The sequence below is a fragment of the Aptenodytes patagonicus genome, chromosome 12 (assembly GCF_965638725.1).
Source record: "Aptenodytes patagonicus chromosome 12, bAptPat1.pri.cur, whole genome shotgun sequence".
NCBI classification, from domain to species: Eukaryota; Metazoa; Chordata; class Aves; order Sphenisciformes; family Spheniscidae; genus Aptenodytes; species Aptenodytes patagonicus.
The window spans coordinates 10,639,568-10,656,473 of record NC_134960.1 but is presented as its reverse complement, the minus strand read 5'-3'; the positions used below and the strand labels follow the sequence as shown (position 1 = coordinate 10,656,473).

General features: G+C 45.8%; 1 protein-coding gene across 2 annotated transcripts in view; it reads right to left on the bottom strand.

The window, feature by feature from the left end:
- Positions 1-16,906, bottom strand: part of NSD1 (nuclear receptor binding SET domain protein 1) — a 66,209-nt gene that overhangs the window by 10,191 nt on the left and 39,112 nt on the right. For both annotated transcript variants that reach the window (XM_076349694.1, XM_076349696.1), the window contains 10 exons: positions 16,210-16,410; positions 14,598-14,777; positions 14,113-14,269; positions 13,612-13,817; positions 12,905-13,017; positions 9,951-10,220; positions 8,480-8,596; positions 6,931-7,072; positions 6,370-6,476; positions 2,985-3,189 (listed from right to left, as the gene is read on the bottom strand). In XM_076349694.1, coding sequence (XP_076205809.1) covers positions 2,985-3,189; positions 6,370-6,476; positions 6,931-7,072; positions 8,480-8,596; positions 9,951-10,220; positions 12,905-13,017; positions 13,612-13,817; positions 14,113-14,269; positions 14,598-14,777; positions 16,210-16,410 — 1,698 coding nt within the window. The remainder of the gene's footprint in view (positions 1-2,984; positions 3,190-6,369; positions 6,477-6,930; positions 7,073-8,479; positions 8,597-9,950; positions 10,221-12,904; positions 13,018-13,611; positions 13,818-14,112; positions 14,270-14,597; positions 14,778-16,209; positions 16,411-16,906) is intronic.

The window sequence follows — 16,906 nt, the reverse complement described above, 5'->3', positions numbered from 1 at the left end:
CCAGGGAGGCTGGAAGAGAGCACGACTGCAGCACGGCACTGAGCAGCTGTGGGCATTTCTCCATGCACTTATGCAACATCAGCTTTCCACTCCCCTCTCTCACGCTGCTTTCCCCTGGGGTTGAAGACAACATGTAGCATGTTTTCCCCTCCTTTGAAGCCAGTCCAAGGCTTCTGTTCCGGTCTCAAAATATGTACACCGTTTTTCTGCATCTTCTCCAATTTTTCAGCATCCTTTTCAGAGCGGGGATGTTTAACACTACACATGGTTCTCCCTCTTTTGGGCTCACAGTGCTGCAGCACAGGCTGTCGCTGCTCCCCCCGCACTGTCAGCAACCCACACACTCAACACTCGCTTTGGCCACCAGAAAGACTCTGGGACTATTATTACAAGAGGTCATTTGTAAGGATGGAAAAATAAAATAAGTCAAAACCTGCCAGTATGTTGCAGAAAGGATAAATCCTATCAAACCGCTTAATGGTCTTTGACAAGATAAAAGGCCTAATGAATAAAGCAGCCTCTCCAGAGACAGCCCGGAGCAGAGGAGCTCTTGGAAGTAAGATCACACAATTAGTAACATGCAAACAAGAAGGAAATTCCAATTACTCGACAGCAATGCCCATGGCAGAAGTAACTTTTGAAGTAGAAAGTGCTGAACCTTTCATGTCCTGCATGATACTCTAAGGAGCGGGCTATGAAAATAACAACCTACATGTAAAAATGGTAAAACGGCTACAACTGGCTGAAAAACATTCTCAGAAAACTGCTATTCTGGCAAACTGAGGGGGCATTTCCAATGACGTCCTTCAGGAGTCTATTTTAGTCTGTATTTTAATTTAAATTCCTAGAAGCAGAACAGCAAATACTCTTACAGAAACAGGTAGATAACAACAAGGCTGTGAGGAACTGAAAAAATCTGGTTAGACAGGCTCAGAATTTAAACTGGACAGATGCTCTTGCACCAACAAGGTGCAATTAAATAAAGACCAGTGCAAAGCAGGACTGCAGGAGGAGGAAATAAAATAAGTATGTGAAAAGGATCAAGACAAGAGGACTCAAGGATGATAGGGCAAATCACAAACATCACATAAATATAAAAGTTATTTTTGAAAAACAAGTCAAATCTCATTTCCTGAGATATTCTATGTAAAACACAAAATATAATTATTCTGTTCTGTCAGTGTTAGCAAGGCCTCAGCTGCAATACTGTTAAAATACTCGTTACCACAGTTTAAAAAACGTGTAGGCGGGTGGGACACAGTCCAGAGCAGACCAAGAATAATAATTTTAGAAAATAAGAGCTGCAAGGAGAGGCTGTGTTTGTTTAAGCCAGAAAAGGACTAAGGGGATAACAGTCTCCTGGTGTACAAAAAAATGGGTACTGGAGAGATGGCAATCCTTTGTTCTTTCAGGACAGGCTGTTAGGAGAAAATTTTCACATGGAAAGCAGGGGAACAGGCTAAATGCTGGATTCTTCTTTGTTGGAGACTTGAAAGCATGGGAAAACCTGCCAGGATGTTACAGCACCCTGTCTTAGCACATAAAAATGGATAGAAAGGTGATACTCAGGACTCCCTCACCCTGAATGATGACATTTCCATAGGAATGGCCTGTGTTCCCGTTGGCTTTCACATTGCTCTGTTACAGCATTTGTTCGATGAGCAATCCAAGCTCTTCTGTATAAATGCCCTATTCTCCCCAAAACTTAACACATGCACACACATAATTTCTGTCATCTACAAAATATGCTACTAGCCCTTCTACATCTTCTGCCAAATTACAGCTAGAGGTGCTGAATGCCCAGTTCTGGCTCCCCATGGGGCGCCGACAGAAACACTCTGTCACAGTGACTTTCCTGGCAGTTACTTTCAGAGACTGCTTGGTTCCACGCTTCTTAGCCTGCCTCTGATGTGTTCAGAAAATACTGTACAGAGCTGCATAGAGAATTTCTAATTATGACAATGCTTACAGTATTAAATCAAAGGATTTACAGGCCCCTAAACAAATTACTTCAATGCAGTTGCTTCTATTAACCAAATTTATTACCTTAGCAAAAAATCCTAAATTAGGTTTGATGAGTTATTCTACCTATTTCATCTCGTATTGTTTATATTCTTATAATTTAATTATTTAGGCACTTGATCCCGTATCAGCTTTTCCATCCTCCTGGCCTGGCAGACATCGGGCTAACTGGCCTACCAAGACTCAGGTCAGACTTTTTTCCTTTTGGAGCATTGGTTAAACCTGAACACTCATTAAAGGTCCCAGGAACTCCTTTAGTAACAAAGACAAATTGAAACAACAGACGAAACACTCCCCTCAACCAGCTCCCTTATGACTTTTAAATGCAACTTAAAGCTTTCCCTCTAACAGATGTTACTTTACACCTCCTGAGCTACTAATGAACTCGAAGCTGTTCTATCACTCATACAGGGAGCCTATTTCTTTCTCTGCACCCAACTAGAAGTCCTTTTTGAATATTTTTTCTTTTTATTTCAAATTTCTGCCCTCATTTCACCACAAACTAGGATATGCTTTGATACCATTCTCTTCCCTAACTTTGAACTCATGGCTATTCAGACATCTAACACATTCTTCTCCACATAGTTCTCAACACAGTGCTTTTCCTCACCATTCAACTCACTCAATTGTCTTCAACTTTGGGAAAACGGCCAGTCTGAGGAACCAATACCTCAACTATTGTTGGGACTGCTCTCTGCCAGGCCCCAAGGATGGGGTCAGCTCACAAGCACCATTCCTTAGGCAAAGACCAGCTCCCCCTTCAGCAATTAATTCATCTTTTTGCAGTCACAGTGGGGTGCAAACCAGGGTTGTGTCGTGTGGGCCACAAAGTCTGTTCAAGTGAGAAAGATTTCTCAAAATTTTAAGATGCTGTGAAGTGAGTGCAAGGTGATGCACAGCGCCTGGGACACCTTGAGCCAACGCCGTGACCCAAGCAGAGCCCAGCCGTGCGGAGCACTGACCTGCAGGTCTCTTGGTCAGGTTGAGGCAGTCCGCGTGGTATACCTTGGGGCAGCCTGGCTTCTTACAAGAAACTAGCTGCCCTCCATCCCCACAGCTGAAACACTCGTCCTCTCGCTCCTTCATCACCTCCGCCTGTGACCTGCGCTTCATCTGCGGCCGTCTCTTTAGCTTCTTGGACTTTTCCTCGGTGAGGCTGGGTTGGCTCTGCGGGTGAGACAACGTCAGTTAATGCAGGTCTCTGCCCCTTCCATCTGTTCCCTTCCTGCTACAGTGGAGATAACTGCAAACCCTGCAAATAAAAATCCCACTGCTAGCCATACCTGAAACGTATGTAGCATCTCTACAGTGCTTCTTAGTATTTGACAACCAATTTACTACAGCAAATAGATCTCTTTTTTTTTTGAAAGAGCCTGGAATCCCTGCACCAAAGCCTGGTTAAACATGGGATATATACAATTAGCAACAGCAGAATGAGGAGCCAGGGGCTGCCTGGTGTCACTGAGTTCATGCCACCTCTCACACTCTTCAGGTCCTCAAGTCAAAACAGTTGGGTATCCTTGCACCCATGACTCATGAGGAGTCTCTCCCAGACCTTCCTGCACTTTGACATTCCTCACCCCTCTCTCCATTTTCAGTCTGAATTTATCTGTGATCAGTTTAGACCTATTGGTTCTCGTGTCAATGCTGCTCTTTTCCGGCAGCAGTTTTCTCTCTCCCTGAAGTAACCACCAGGACACACTCTCCTTCTCATAAACCACACACTTTCACAGTCTGCACCCTCAGTCTTCCTAATGGCTTTTCTCTGGCCCTATTGAGTTTATTTCTCCCAAACACAAGTTACAGAATTATACAGGCTACTTCAGATGACGCCTCACAGGCCGTGTACAATGACATCAACACTTCTCCAAAAGAATAGGAAATCCCTCCCAAAGCACCGCCCGCATTTGCCTTTTTCACAGCTGCGTCACAACAGCAGCTCAGTCCTGCGGCAGCTGAACTGCACAACGGCTCCTTCTCCACCATGACTGCTCATCGATGACCTCATGGAAGATCTGTTTCTGCTATTATGCCCTAGGTGTGTACTCTGGCATACGGAATCTCTGAACTCCAGCCCATTCCCAGTCACACTCAGTTATTCCTTTGCAACTGCCTCATCCTCTCCCTCTCCCACACCGATGACACCTGACATCTTTGTGTCATCAGTACAGTTAAATTACCACGCTTCCAACAACTGTGTTACAGGCAGTAATGAAATAACCGCAACTGGTCCCAAGATTGGCATCTAAATGGCTTAAGTGCTCTCTTCTCTGACCTAAGGCTTCCTCCAGCGCTGCACCCCCTCTTCAGGCTAGGTCCTCAGACCACTCCTTACCCCCTAGTACGGATCCCCTCCAGGCTAAGCCTCCCATTGTACCAAACACTCAACTCCACAAAGATGATGCTACCTGTCCCCAGTCAGTGACCTTATCAAAGCACTATCAGTTTAGTTTATCTAAACTGACATGAGCTAAATTTTATGCCATCTTCCACATATCTTCATGTCCAAATATGCGTTCTCCACGCAGAACATCTCTGTGTGCTGAGACGATGCCTACAAGGCGATTTTTGCATCCTTTATTCTGCATAAATATTAGGCACTATTTTCATCACCCTCCTGTCAAGATTAAAAACAAAAACACCAATACATTTAAATACCTTTGTCTCCAGACCTACAATTTCAGAATTCCGCAGCAGCGGTTATCCAGCTGTCCTGCCACCAGGGAGTTACATCTCTTGATTGTTTCCTTCCCCTTCACATGTGGATATTTGTTTTCATACCATCATTCCCATTGACAATGGGGACAAGTCAGGCCTTTCTTATCATTGAAAATGCAGGCAGTGAAATCACTCCACCTAAACTATTCCACCTATTCTCAGTGCCTAGTACCTCGTCCTTCTAATTACAAAGAGAACAAGAAAAACCTTTCACAGCTAATTTGAATGTCTAAGCAAGGTCTAACAGCTGGACTAAGCGATTCCCACTTGCTCACTGCAGCACAATAGACTCCCAAGCATTCTTCCACACTCCCAGTTAGAAAGGTCACTTTTAAGAGTGAACTTGAGTATAATCAGCGGAAGTTTTCTCTTGTTGTATCTTCAGGAAGCTTAAAAATGCATCTATTGTGGGATGAATTTGAACACACACACACCCCCCCAAGGTACTGTTTTCTTGGGTATTGTTTCTTAGCCCATCTCATCAAGATGGAATGAGTCGCCTCAGGCATCACAATGGAACATTAATGCCAACTAGAGGGCACCTTTCTCTGATTTCCATCACGCAACCTGCAATTTCAGGGCAAAAATGACAGTCAAGCCATGTATAACACAGGAGCAGCACAAAATCAATTGAACTTTAAATCTCAACCCAGAAAAGAACTATATACATCAGATGCGTAATTCACGTCATCTGTCAACTTCTGAAGACATCAATTTTTTTTTTATTCGTAAGTTAATTTTTCTGCAGAACTAAGCTCTCTGGAGAATTCACAAAACCTTCCCTATATATTGACTGGGCTTAACAACTGTGCTGCTGGAGCTTTTAACCCTTAACTGTGGGTAAGTAAGCCGCCAGCATCCACATGCCAGAGCAGAGGGATTACAGACTGATTTGGTGAAGCTCTTGAAACAAACCAACAGCTGAGACATAGATTTAGCTGGTGACAGCTGGGAACTCGGCCAACTGCTCCTGTTATTTCCTTTTCCCAGTGAGAACCAGCTCACACAAGGAGGTAACTGAAATCAATTCCTTTTACTGCAACATTACAGTTACAAAACGAAGCTCTCAAGTGTCGGTGAGTTCTAAAAGCTAGCAAATTTCTTATTCCTGTCTGATGTGTAAACTTTGGTCACTTAACTAAAGAACTTTCTTATAGCAGCACAGATGGCGATGCAGAAGCCTTCTGGCTCTAAAGCAACTCCAGTCTGAAGGAATGTGAGTTTGCGGGCCTTCCATGCATGCTCACAATTTACTCAGGCCTTTACTTTGGGAAATGGGCTGAGCTGTGGTTTCTTGGTTTTCCGATGGAAGTCTTCCCCATGCCTGTCCTTGCTCCTCTAGTGCAATGGAAATTGCCATGGTAATAAGCAGAAAATTCTGAAAAAAATCTTTCATGTACTCTTTTGGGGTAAAATACAATTTTCTGTCATTATTTATAGCAACTCTAATAATTGAGGTCGAAGATCTACTCTCTCAGAATGAAAATTTAAACATTCAACTCATTTCAAGCAGTGTTCTCATGGCCACACTGAAACCGGATTACCCTTCCTGAGATCTCTGCAACAAATGATATACATCTATGCAAAGAGGTGATTTAGAAGAACAAAAGCTTAAAGTAGGCATCATACCTTTGGCCGTACTCCTAGGAAGCCACTGCAATTTGGGGCACCGCATTTACAAACGGTCTTTCCATTTCCCAAACACTCCAGATTGTAGTTGAAAGTCAGCTCAGTCCCTGGCACAAAAGCAGATCAAAACCAAGCAAGTTGTAATGAACTATGGGGCAGAACGTCTTACTGCTGAAGTAAAAGCACTTTTGAAATATAATGACACAAATGACTGTCACAGCTACACAAGGATACCAACTATTAATCTCCCCATGGATCTGTGTGGATGGAAAATTCAGTGCAACCCCACGCTCCTACCACATACTACAGCCAAAAAGGGCATTCAACCCCACACTGTAGCATGCTTAGTTCGATTTCTCGACCCTGTAAATTAGAACTATGAACCTCCATTTATACCATGGATGTATGTTTCATTATGTCAGTGCTGGTGTTAAGTCTCATTACTGCCTACGTGAAAACAAAAATTAAGCATCTTCCCAGGGAGCTACAAACCCTCCCCTTTCCTTACAGAAACACCCCCACGCTTTTAACTGCAGGTACTGACAGAGTGGGGTTCCTTACCAGCTTTGATATTTACAATTGCGAAGAGCCCAACCCGAGTATCACCATTCACACACCATTTCTGAGTCTCACAGTTTGGCTGGCAGCAATGGTTCATGAATCGAGCGTAATTGCCCTTTGGCCCAGCATCAATGATTCGATCCTGGAATTGCAAAAAAAAAAAAACCAGAAAAACACATTTAATAAACTGTCATTTCCTGCTCAAGCTGTTGCAGCCCAGGTACCAGCATATCAAGAAAGCATTAATCAGTAGTGAAAAGTATGACAACGGAGGCATCTGATGACACTTGCAAAGCACCTGAGTACGTACATGTGTTTTAACCAAGCGTAAGTGACAGGTGTCGCTGGGTTGCCTGGACAATCAACAGACACCCAACCAGTTGCCACACACTGATGTCTCTGGTCGGGGCTGGCAGATTATACAACAGTACAGTCTCCTGTGCAACATCATCTTCCTCTACAAAGACACACGGGCTCCTGAACAGCCAGGAAAGTGCCACCGCTGCTTTCTGTGAAGTTAGCTCTCCCTGCAGTGTCAGTACTGGATAAACACTACACCAGCACACTTCCAAGGCAGCACTTGCGGTTCCAGACCCGACTTCTGCTTAAAAGCAAAATACCAGTTCCTATTTCTTGTATGTCAATATATAGAATGAAAACAGGAACAGTATGTAATGTATGAGGTACACTTCTGTACGGTACACTACTGTTTGTTAGACCGTGTCAGAGAGGAGAGGGCAGCTGCAACTGAGATCTGGTTTTGTAATAATGAGGGAGATATTAACACTTAATTTTGTCCCTGCTCCCACTCATCAGCCAGACAAAGAGAACAAGACACAGTCAGTGTAAATTTCCAGCAAGAAGATGGGAGAGCCAAAAAGCAGTCCTGTTGTTATCCTGCCCCACACTCGACAGCTTCTTCCCATGCTTACTTTCATGGTTTCCTTCTAATCTTTCCAAGGTTGAGTGACAAAGCGTGGAAAGCAGCTGACAAAACTACTTACCTCTGAAAGCCAGGAGCTCCCACCAACAACCTGGCCTCCAGGACCCACTGAGGACTCTGTGGGTGTAACAAACTCCACCCCTCTACTTAGATCAGCAAGACCTGGGATCTGAACTTAAATGAGGGTCTCGCTGTGCCTGATACTTGTACACCTGATGACTGATGCCTTCTCTGGCACACGCCAGCCCAGTTCCGAACTCTCCATTGTTCAGCTGCTGGGAAGGGTCCTGAGGTTACAAATTCACCCTGTTATGCTGCAACAGGATCTACGATCCTCAGACAACTGCACTCAGACAACTGCCGCACCTCTTCTGAACAAACTCCAATGGTCAGTTCAGACTTTCCTCCTAATCCTAATATCCAACCTGAAACTTCTCTACCGCACATTAAGTCCATTCTTTTAGTCTTCTCTTTAGTGGAAATGCAGACCAGCTCATCAGCAACTCTTAGCACCTTTTACTTGCTGGAAGAGATCCCTATCATGCCTTCCTCGCAATCATTTTACTTCTGTCTAGGATCCTGGCAAGAGAAATTCCTTCCACATACCTTATCCAGTGTCAACATGTAGAAATTGGTGATGTCATGCTCCTGAGCATAGCGGATTCGGGCTCGGCACTCCTCTTCATCAATTAACTCCCCGACATACTCATTAACAAATTCGCCCTGCCAGAGAGAAAACAACAAGCTGATAAGACAAGACAAATTTCCTCCAGGATGGAGGGACATCCACCTTTGTGCTAAAACTCAGTTCCTGTTTCCTTTGTGGAAACCTTTTCATAAAAATCTTCCTCTGTGCTTTGCAGCCAGCTTGACCTATAATCTTCACTAAGAGCCCTGAATCATACATCCGCTTCACACGCTCAACAAATAACTTGAAATAAATTAAATAAAGCAACAACGGCCATCAGTTTATTCTTTGTGCTACGGAAAGAATTAACATTCAGGGACAACATAAAAGTAAACCACAAGAACAGCTCTTTGCTGCAAAGCTCAAAGCACTGTGTAATTGCATTCCAGCTGGAAACAATATCCCTTTGGGGATCAACCACATGGAGCAGCATGATGCACCTAGGGCACCTGCTCCTGCAGTGAATCTGTGGAGTTCCCCGGTAGTGAAGTACTGCAGAGACCATATTTCAACCGTCAAAGGGAACCCCAGCTCTGCTCCACTGGGGCTAATAGGTGCCTCCATTAAATAACTGAGTTTTGCTGTTTCCAGACTGTCTGCTGAAAGTGAAACATAACAGGCGCATGGAATGGCAGAGAGATCCCTTAACCCGTATCACAGCAGGCAGCAAAGCCTAAACAGGATAGACTCACATTTTTCCTTCTGCTATCAAGCCCTCCCCCATAGCATGTTGTCCCTACTCCTTTTTCGGACATTCTTCTCCTACTATGCCAATTATCCTCTGTTTCACTTCACCCTTTCTTAGCTTTGGGGTTCTCTTTGCTTTACCATTCTTCCTTCTTCATTCAGCACAGACGTGTGTCCACAGAACTACTATTCTCTAGATTTAAAAAAATACATGCAAGTGTTTTAGCCAGAGAGACCAATTTCAGCAATAATAATAGTCATCTCCAAGACACTACCCTTTTGTAAGAGCCAAGCCCTGGTTTCAGTTTCTGATACAAGATTCTCATGCTGGAAAAGCCTGGCTATTCAAGAATGGGGGCGAGGTATAATCACTGCTCCCCATCTGGAAATCCTGAGCACCGTCTTCAGGCCAGCATTCTGGTGTACTCATAAAGCCCATTGTCCATACAAGCAGACAGATCGAGCAATCATCTTTCTTACCATGTGGGACATTAACATGCAAACCATTTTCTTGGTTAGCTGAGCCAAAACATTGTCAGGACTGGAAAAGTTAAATTCATCCACTTCTTTCCTAAATGGCATTCTATGGCAAGAAGTCTTCTTCAAATTACGGAAGACAGTTATTTTTCTAATCTATTGAAACCAACACTGAGCAAGAGAGAAGTGACAAGAGAAAATTACATACAGAAACAAAGTATGTACCTTTCTGATGTCTGTTTTGGCTTGCAAGCCCCAGCCTCGTGCCAGCGTGCGGAAAATTTGTACCTCAGGATACTGCCGCTTGGAGAAGCACTGGTTCTGGCAGCGCTCCCCAGCAGGGCAGACCATGGGGTGGCATTCATAGAGCAACATGCGGTTGATGCATTCGGAGTCCAGGCCGCATGGGTTTTCATCTGTTGGTTTGCAGTTGCAACGTGGTATCTCGGACAGGTCTGCAGTGAAGATCTGCACCTTACCCACCGGCCGGTTCACCTTGAATGCACACGAAAGATGTTAGCTCTTAAGAACAACAGGTTATCCTGATAGTCACTTCTATACTCAACCCTTGCCTACGAGCCGACAGGCTGCAGTGCGAGTTAGTTACAGCGAGGGGCAGAAGGACACAAGTACAGGCACATATGTACTTCTGGGCACACTATTTCAAGAGGTATAAGGTTAGAGGAAAGAGCTAAGGAGAATGCAGGTCCCCCATTAGCATCACCTGGTGCAGTGTGTATTCTGTGACCCCGGAGGGGGGAGAGGCTGCCAAGTATCCCCCTCCCATCACCACTGTGCCTACATCCAGCCCAGGTGGCCCAGCGCTCTTGCTGGGTGTACACCATACCTGTGACCGACACCGAACCATTTTCTGCGTGAAACAGCACCTTCTCCAGTCTCTGAGTGTCAGGTCCTTTTCCTTAGCTTTTCTTTACAGCCCTGGGTTTTGAATCTGTTACCTTCAAGCTGTTTTGTGCTCTCAGCTGTCACTACTGAGAAGCAGGCTGGCATGCTGTGACAGAGTACAGAGGGCCTACCTACGCACCAGGCCACAAGCAGTTAGCTCCCTACCCAACTGTCCTGCAGATGTAAATGAAAGAAAAACCAGACAAGGCTGGAGTTGGAAGGCCCAAAGAGGAGCTCAGAGTTAAGCCAAGGAGCTCCCTAAAAACCGCTCTGGAAGGAAGCAGAGTGCAGCACCAGGTGGAGAAGCGACTGGCATGTCTGTGGCACGAGCAGGGTCCTTTGGTTTTGGTTAAAGGCAGCAAACGCTGAAAGGCAGGCAACAGAGAGTCAGGACTTTGGAGAGAGACACTGAAGAAAAGCTCCTTGCTGTTCTTTGCCCAGGTGGGCAACACCATCAGCTCCCTTTCCTCTCCCAGAACACGAAAGGAAAGGATCATTTAGCAAAACTATTCCAGCCCCCCCACAATTTATCTAGTCCCGCCCACAGAGCAAAGTTTCTGCGCTGGTAGCCTGCAGAGGCTGGCTGAGCCCTTATCCTCCTTCTTTGTTTAAAAGCAAACCCTGCAGAACCCCCAGGCTAATGTCTTCAACACACACAGTCTCCCCTTCCTCCTAATACTGCCTCCCACCACCGACTTTTGTCACTCCTGTGTTCTCCTCTGCTGCTTCCCATCTCTTACTCAGACTGTTAGCTCATCACCTCATTAAGAGTGACGAGAGTCACAGGATTAGGACCATCCACCACCAGGCAGACAGAGGTGCCCTTGCTGGCTCTGGCACTGCCGCCCCAAGCAACCACGGTGTCTGAGTGTGGTGTCCCTCTCAGCACGCAGGCATGCCCAGCAGACCTGCCCTACTCTCTGAGGCACCGCTAGTACAAAACCAGCTCCAAAACAGGGCGATGCTTGGACTCGCCACAACTCTGATGTGATGAAGGATCCCAAATGTATTTTGCAGCAGCCTCTTGTGTTGCTGCTCCTCGGGATGGACCCCGAGGTGCTGATCTCCTTAGAAGGCCAGGATGGGAGCGGACACGCCAGCTTTGGCCATTCCACCCTGAAGCCTCCTCCAGTTCACCATATGCTCCTGCAAACCACTTTGCTTTCACAGAGACAAACAGCTTGCACCCAGACCTCAGAAGAGCTGCCATGGCTAATGACCATGGCTGTTTTTATTTATATTAAAAGGGTAATTCAAAGGCTCCAAATTGCTTCCAAAGTTCCTTCATGTTGCAACCAGAAACAGGCTTAAAAATACCTATAATGAGAAACTGTGTTTGCTCCACTGGAGCTGCCTGGCCCATACTGCTGCCACAGCATTCAGCTGTGCTCTTTACACTGTACAGTAACTCATGCAGGATATACCTGTCTGCCTAGAAATCCTAGCTAGAAACAAGAAGTGCCAGCGATCAGTTAAGCTTTCATAGTTTGCCACATAAAAAAGGGAAGGAGCAGGCAGAGGCAATGAAAAAAAGAGGAACACAGTCCCCGAGTCACTGGGTTTCTGATCAGTCTGGACCCACATCTCAAGCACATGTACCCGCTTGGCCCCAGCTCTCCTCTCAAGCCACCTCCATCCTGTACGACTTCTATTGCTGCTCCAATTCTATCTCGAAATACAGCCCTAAACATGAAGAGTTCCCCAAAACTCAGCAAAAGGGCCTATATTCCAACACATACATCTGCTTTAGTATTTCTGTTCAGTCACCAACTGATACAGAAGAAGATATAAAACAATAGCAGAGATGAAACAAGATACTGCCAAGCTCCAGCGTGGGTTACCATCCTCCCCACAGCTCTGCTCCACCGCACCCTGACCATCTCCCCTCTTGCACCATCTGGGATGCCCACCTTGCCACCAGCAGCACACAGTACTTGAGTGTATTGTGTATTACTAGCACTCTCCCCTAAGCCCCCAAGGTAGAGAGACACTTCCTTCAGACCACACAAGTGACATGGAACAGCACAGAGATGTCCAGATCTGTTCCAGTAAATCAGAGTACCTCCATTACTGGTGTCCAGCTTCCATACAGCTCTGTGCGTACATGAATCCTTTCTGTGGAGGATGACTGAAGATGTCAAGAGGACCAAAGTAACCTTCAAATGCAGCCAGACGCCCAAACAGTAGAAATGTTTCTGTATACCTGTAAATCACCTGCACCGACAGCTCAAGAGTTCTCTTCCGCACCTGCCTCCCCTCCCACCTGCCCTCACCTTGATGTGTTTGTAGGGAGGAGGTTTCTTGTCATTCTTTTTGTCTTCCTGAAGCTGTCTCAGTTCTTTCTGTGCCTTCAACTCTTCAAATCTTACTGCAGCTTCCTGAAGAGCTAAGTGAGAGAACAGAGTGTGTTACGAGGAACTTCCTCTGCTCATGTGGAGCTGGGCTGCCAGCGTCCACCCAGTGCTCGCAGCTCCACAAGCAAACCTCCCTGGCTGCGTACTTCAGAGGCAGAGGTTCACTGGAGGAGGGTGAAGAAAAGGCCAGTGCAGTAAGGCAGTTCCAGGAGTTACAGTAAGGGACCTGCCCGTGGGTGATGAAGCATCCAAACTGTCAGCTAGCTTTGCCTGCTTTTGGGCAGAAGTGTCAGGCAGCTGCATTCACAACTCTGAAGTGCATTTTTGTATACAGATAATGACTGTATTAGACACAGGGAAGCTGACAGAGCAGCAGCTCGCTCAGATTTAGAGCAGCTATGTCAGAGCTGGAGAAGCATTCAAGATCTGCACACCCTTCTCTTTCTCTAAGCTCAGACCAACGAACATTCTGGGTGTGCTGGATGATAGATAAACAGCAGCTCATTCTGCAAATTTAATTTAGTGTTAGCTCCAAAAAGATATTTTCTCTGTTACAAGAATGCCATTTCTCCAAATGGGAACAAAGAGAAACAGAACATGTACCTCCCTGGATGAAGACGAGTTACCTTTCTTGTATATGCCATCCACGCCCTTCCCCATCTTGTCTTTGCTGCTGACATCACCTTCCATGTAAGGGAACACACGGGCCTGGTGGGTCCACAGGTAATCCTTGGAGCCGAAGAATAGCACAGGGAACTCGCCAATGTCATGTTTCATTTTCTGGATGTTGACAGGAATTGTCCTAGGATGGCAAATCTCAGCTGGCCACCACCTGCAACACAGGGAAGGGCAGATGAAACCTCTGGCTTCCCACTTCCAACCACCTCAGAAGCATGCTACTGCATGGAGACATGGGGAAAAGGTGTGTGAGGGCTACCAGCAAGGCTGGTGAGGAGACAAGAGGCTACTGGAGGAGGAAAGCACACATTTTACCAGCTGCTACATGCATACAAAAAAGTCAGAGGCTGCTGCACTGTACCCTGCAGAGAGGAGCAGCTTCACACCTCAATCACCATGAGCACTGCATGAAGAGGGGATGGGGACAAGTCTGTTCTACCTTCACCTACCTGTAGCGCCCAACTTTCACCCAGACTACTTCTCTGTAGTGTGGCTTTTTGCCTGCCTTGCAATCATTACAATACCAGCTTCCCTCTGGCATCTCAATGTTTAGACACTCACGGTGAAATGCAGCCGGGCACGACTCACAGCATAAAAGGCTGCCCCCTGCAAAGAAAAGGAGGAGGAATTTATCAGAGTCACTGTGCAGAAGCCCTGGACTCCACATGTCCCAACAGAAACAGCTGAGAACAGGGCATGATGCTCTTCCACAAACCCTTTTCAACAGCTCGTACCCTACTCGTGCTACCCAAAGAACCCTTCTAAGGATCCAGAAAAAGTTCTAGCCTGAAGTTGGACTTAAGTGGGGATGGACAGGAGCTGTTCTCTGCAGTTCTCACTGGTACACTCTGGACAGGCAAAGCTTCTGCCTGCTCTAATGACTTCTTGTCAGGGCCTTACTTGGTGACAGGGGACCCAGCACAGACCATCTCACCTTCCGAGCAGACAAAGCACCAGCTGACGTTGACGTGCTCGTGGTTGCGGCAGCCCCTCCGTGCAGTGAAGTGATTGGGGCAGATGATGCTATTGGAGGCAAGGACCACGGACCCAGCAGCGAGGCAGAAGTCATTGGAGTGGTACGCAACTGGACATCGCACACAGCGCATCAAACGACCTAGCAGCAGAATATGTCAGAAACACAGCGAACCTCTAAAGGAGGCCAATACTTTGTTTCCTCCCAAAACTAGTCTCTATTGATACCTAAGCTCAAAACAAGCAACCATAGGTGATCTTTGGAAATGGAAGTGACCTTAAATTTTTATAGGCCATTCACGACATACTCACTAGATTCCTATGAAATTATTTAATATAACACGATATATAAAAAATTACATATATATATTTGTATATAACATATATACAATTGCATTATTTAGAAGTAAAAAACCTCCTGCATGCTGTGCAGAAACAGTTCAAGAGTTCACAGACTGGGACTGCTTCCTATCATACACAAATAATTAGTAAATCAGCTCAGACAGTAATTACAGAGGGGGTGTTCCAAGTGCTTAGCTGCACATAATGAAACCAATCCGCGTAGCTTCTGAAAACATCGGTACTTGCCTCTCCACTTTATCAGATTTTACCCTGAAATTCCAGAACAGAGAATTCAGAATTGCCTACAGGCCTAATTTATCCAAGGTTTCCGAGAGCCTGTTTTCAGTTCCTCACAGGAGACTATTAACAGGGAGAGGAGGTGGGAGGAAAGGGGTAAATCTGACCACCGAGAAGCAGCAGCCAGAGGAACACAATGCAAATGTTCAGTGGGGAAGTGGTCAGCTGTGGGCTTTAGGCCTTAGTGTTGCCTTCTACACCAAACACTGATATGTGGGAAAAAAAGACAACTTTAACACAGACCCTGAGGATACAAATAGAGCTGGTCTTATTGTCACTCGTCTTAAGATACCAAGGATTTAAAGAAAGGCAGCTTTAGAAGCAAATATACAAGGCAATCACATAAAAGTTTTAAGTATAATCATGTGAGATAAAGGTCAAGGTATTGCTGCAAACAGCTCAAACAAATATTTGCATGAGAAACTTAGCCCAAGGGTGTCACTACTGCAAGACGAGAGCTTGCATTATAAAAAATAGAGAACTAGAACAATACCATGGTTTTTACTATGCTGCTCTCTATGCTGTTGCCTTGATAGCCAGCGCTGCTAAGCAGGCATCGTCTGCAGCACTGGCACAGGGAAAAGTACATAGGAGAAACATGAGAGTGTCCGTACAGCTCCAGAGACTTATTCAAAAAACCAGAGAGGCATGGGGCATTGCTGGACGTGCAGGCATCCAAGCGTCTGGACAGACAAGAACATTTTAGTTGCCATGTCTGACCATCAGGAGTGCTGATGAGCAGCAGCCTCACATACCAACACCACCCCTTCCACTCCCGAGAGAAGCTATTCCTCAGCAAATGCTACAGCAAGCACTGTGGCAAGGACAGAAAATCGACATAATCAACTAGTGGACCAGGAAACTGCGCAGTGGACATGAAACAAGGAAAAGGGTTCTGACTGCATCCCCTGGACCACCCTAGAAGATTTCAATACCTTTAGATGCAGAGACGTTTGCTGGGTTAGCAGCATGACAAGTCATGCATATGTGCAGGGAGCATCGGAAGCCCTTGTTCTGCATGACCGTGGGTGGATACTTTTGTATGCACGCTTCATGGTAATACTTCCCACAGAGGGGCAGCAAGCACCGTTTTACATCTTCCCCGCAGCTCTTGCACACAAAGCAGGTATGGACCCCTGGAGAAAGAGCAGCAGACGTAACATCAGTCACATAGAAGGGCTAAACGAAGACCTGACACTTCTACCAGGCTGCGTATTAGCACAGCACAACTTCCCGTAGCTATCCCAAAGCACAGGTCTCTGCAGCAGGCTGTTTTTGCCTGCAGCTGCAATAAAACTCCAGATCGAAAAAAAATATTATTATAGTTGTGATTTCAGGCCAGGGAAAAATAAGAAGAAAAACAAAAACCAGCAACCCTTCTTAGACAGTCCCCCCTTTCCAGCCTGCTCCAGACTCATCCTCCCTATCAGCCTTCTCTCCCTAGTCCCAGATAAGAATTTCCCCTTCTCTTTCCCACCAGATCCTGGATGTTCACTTCTTCACACCTCACGTGCCTGAATCAACAGTAAAACCAGTTAATTAGAAAGTCATTATCAAACATCAAACCAATAATCGGAGGACTGAGCGCTAGTTAGCAGCCCTACTGCAGGCACATCACTCCAGCAAAGGAAG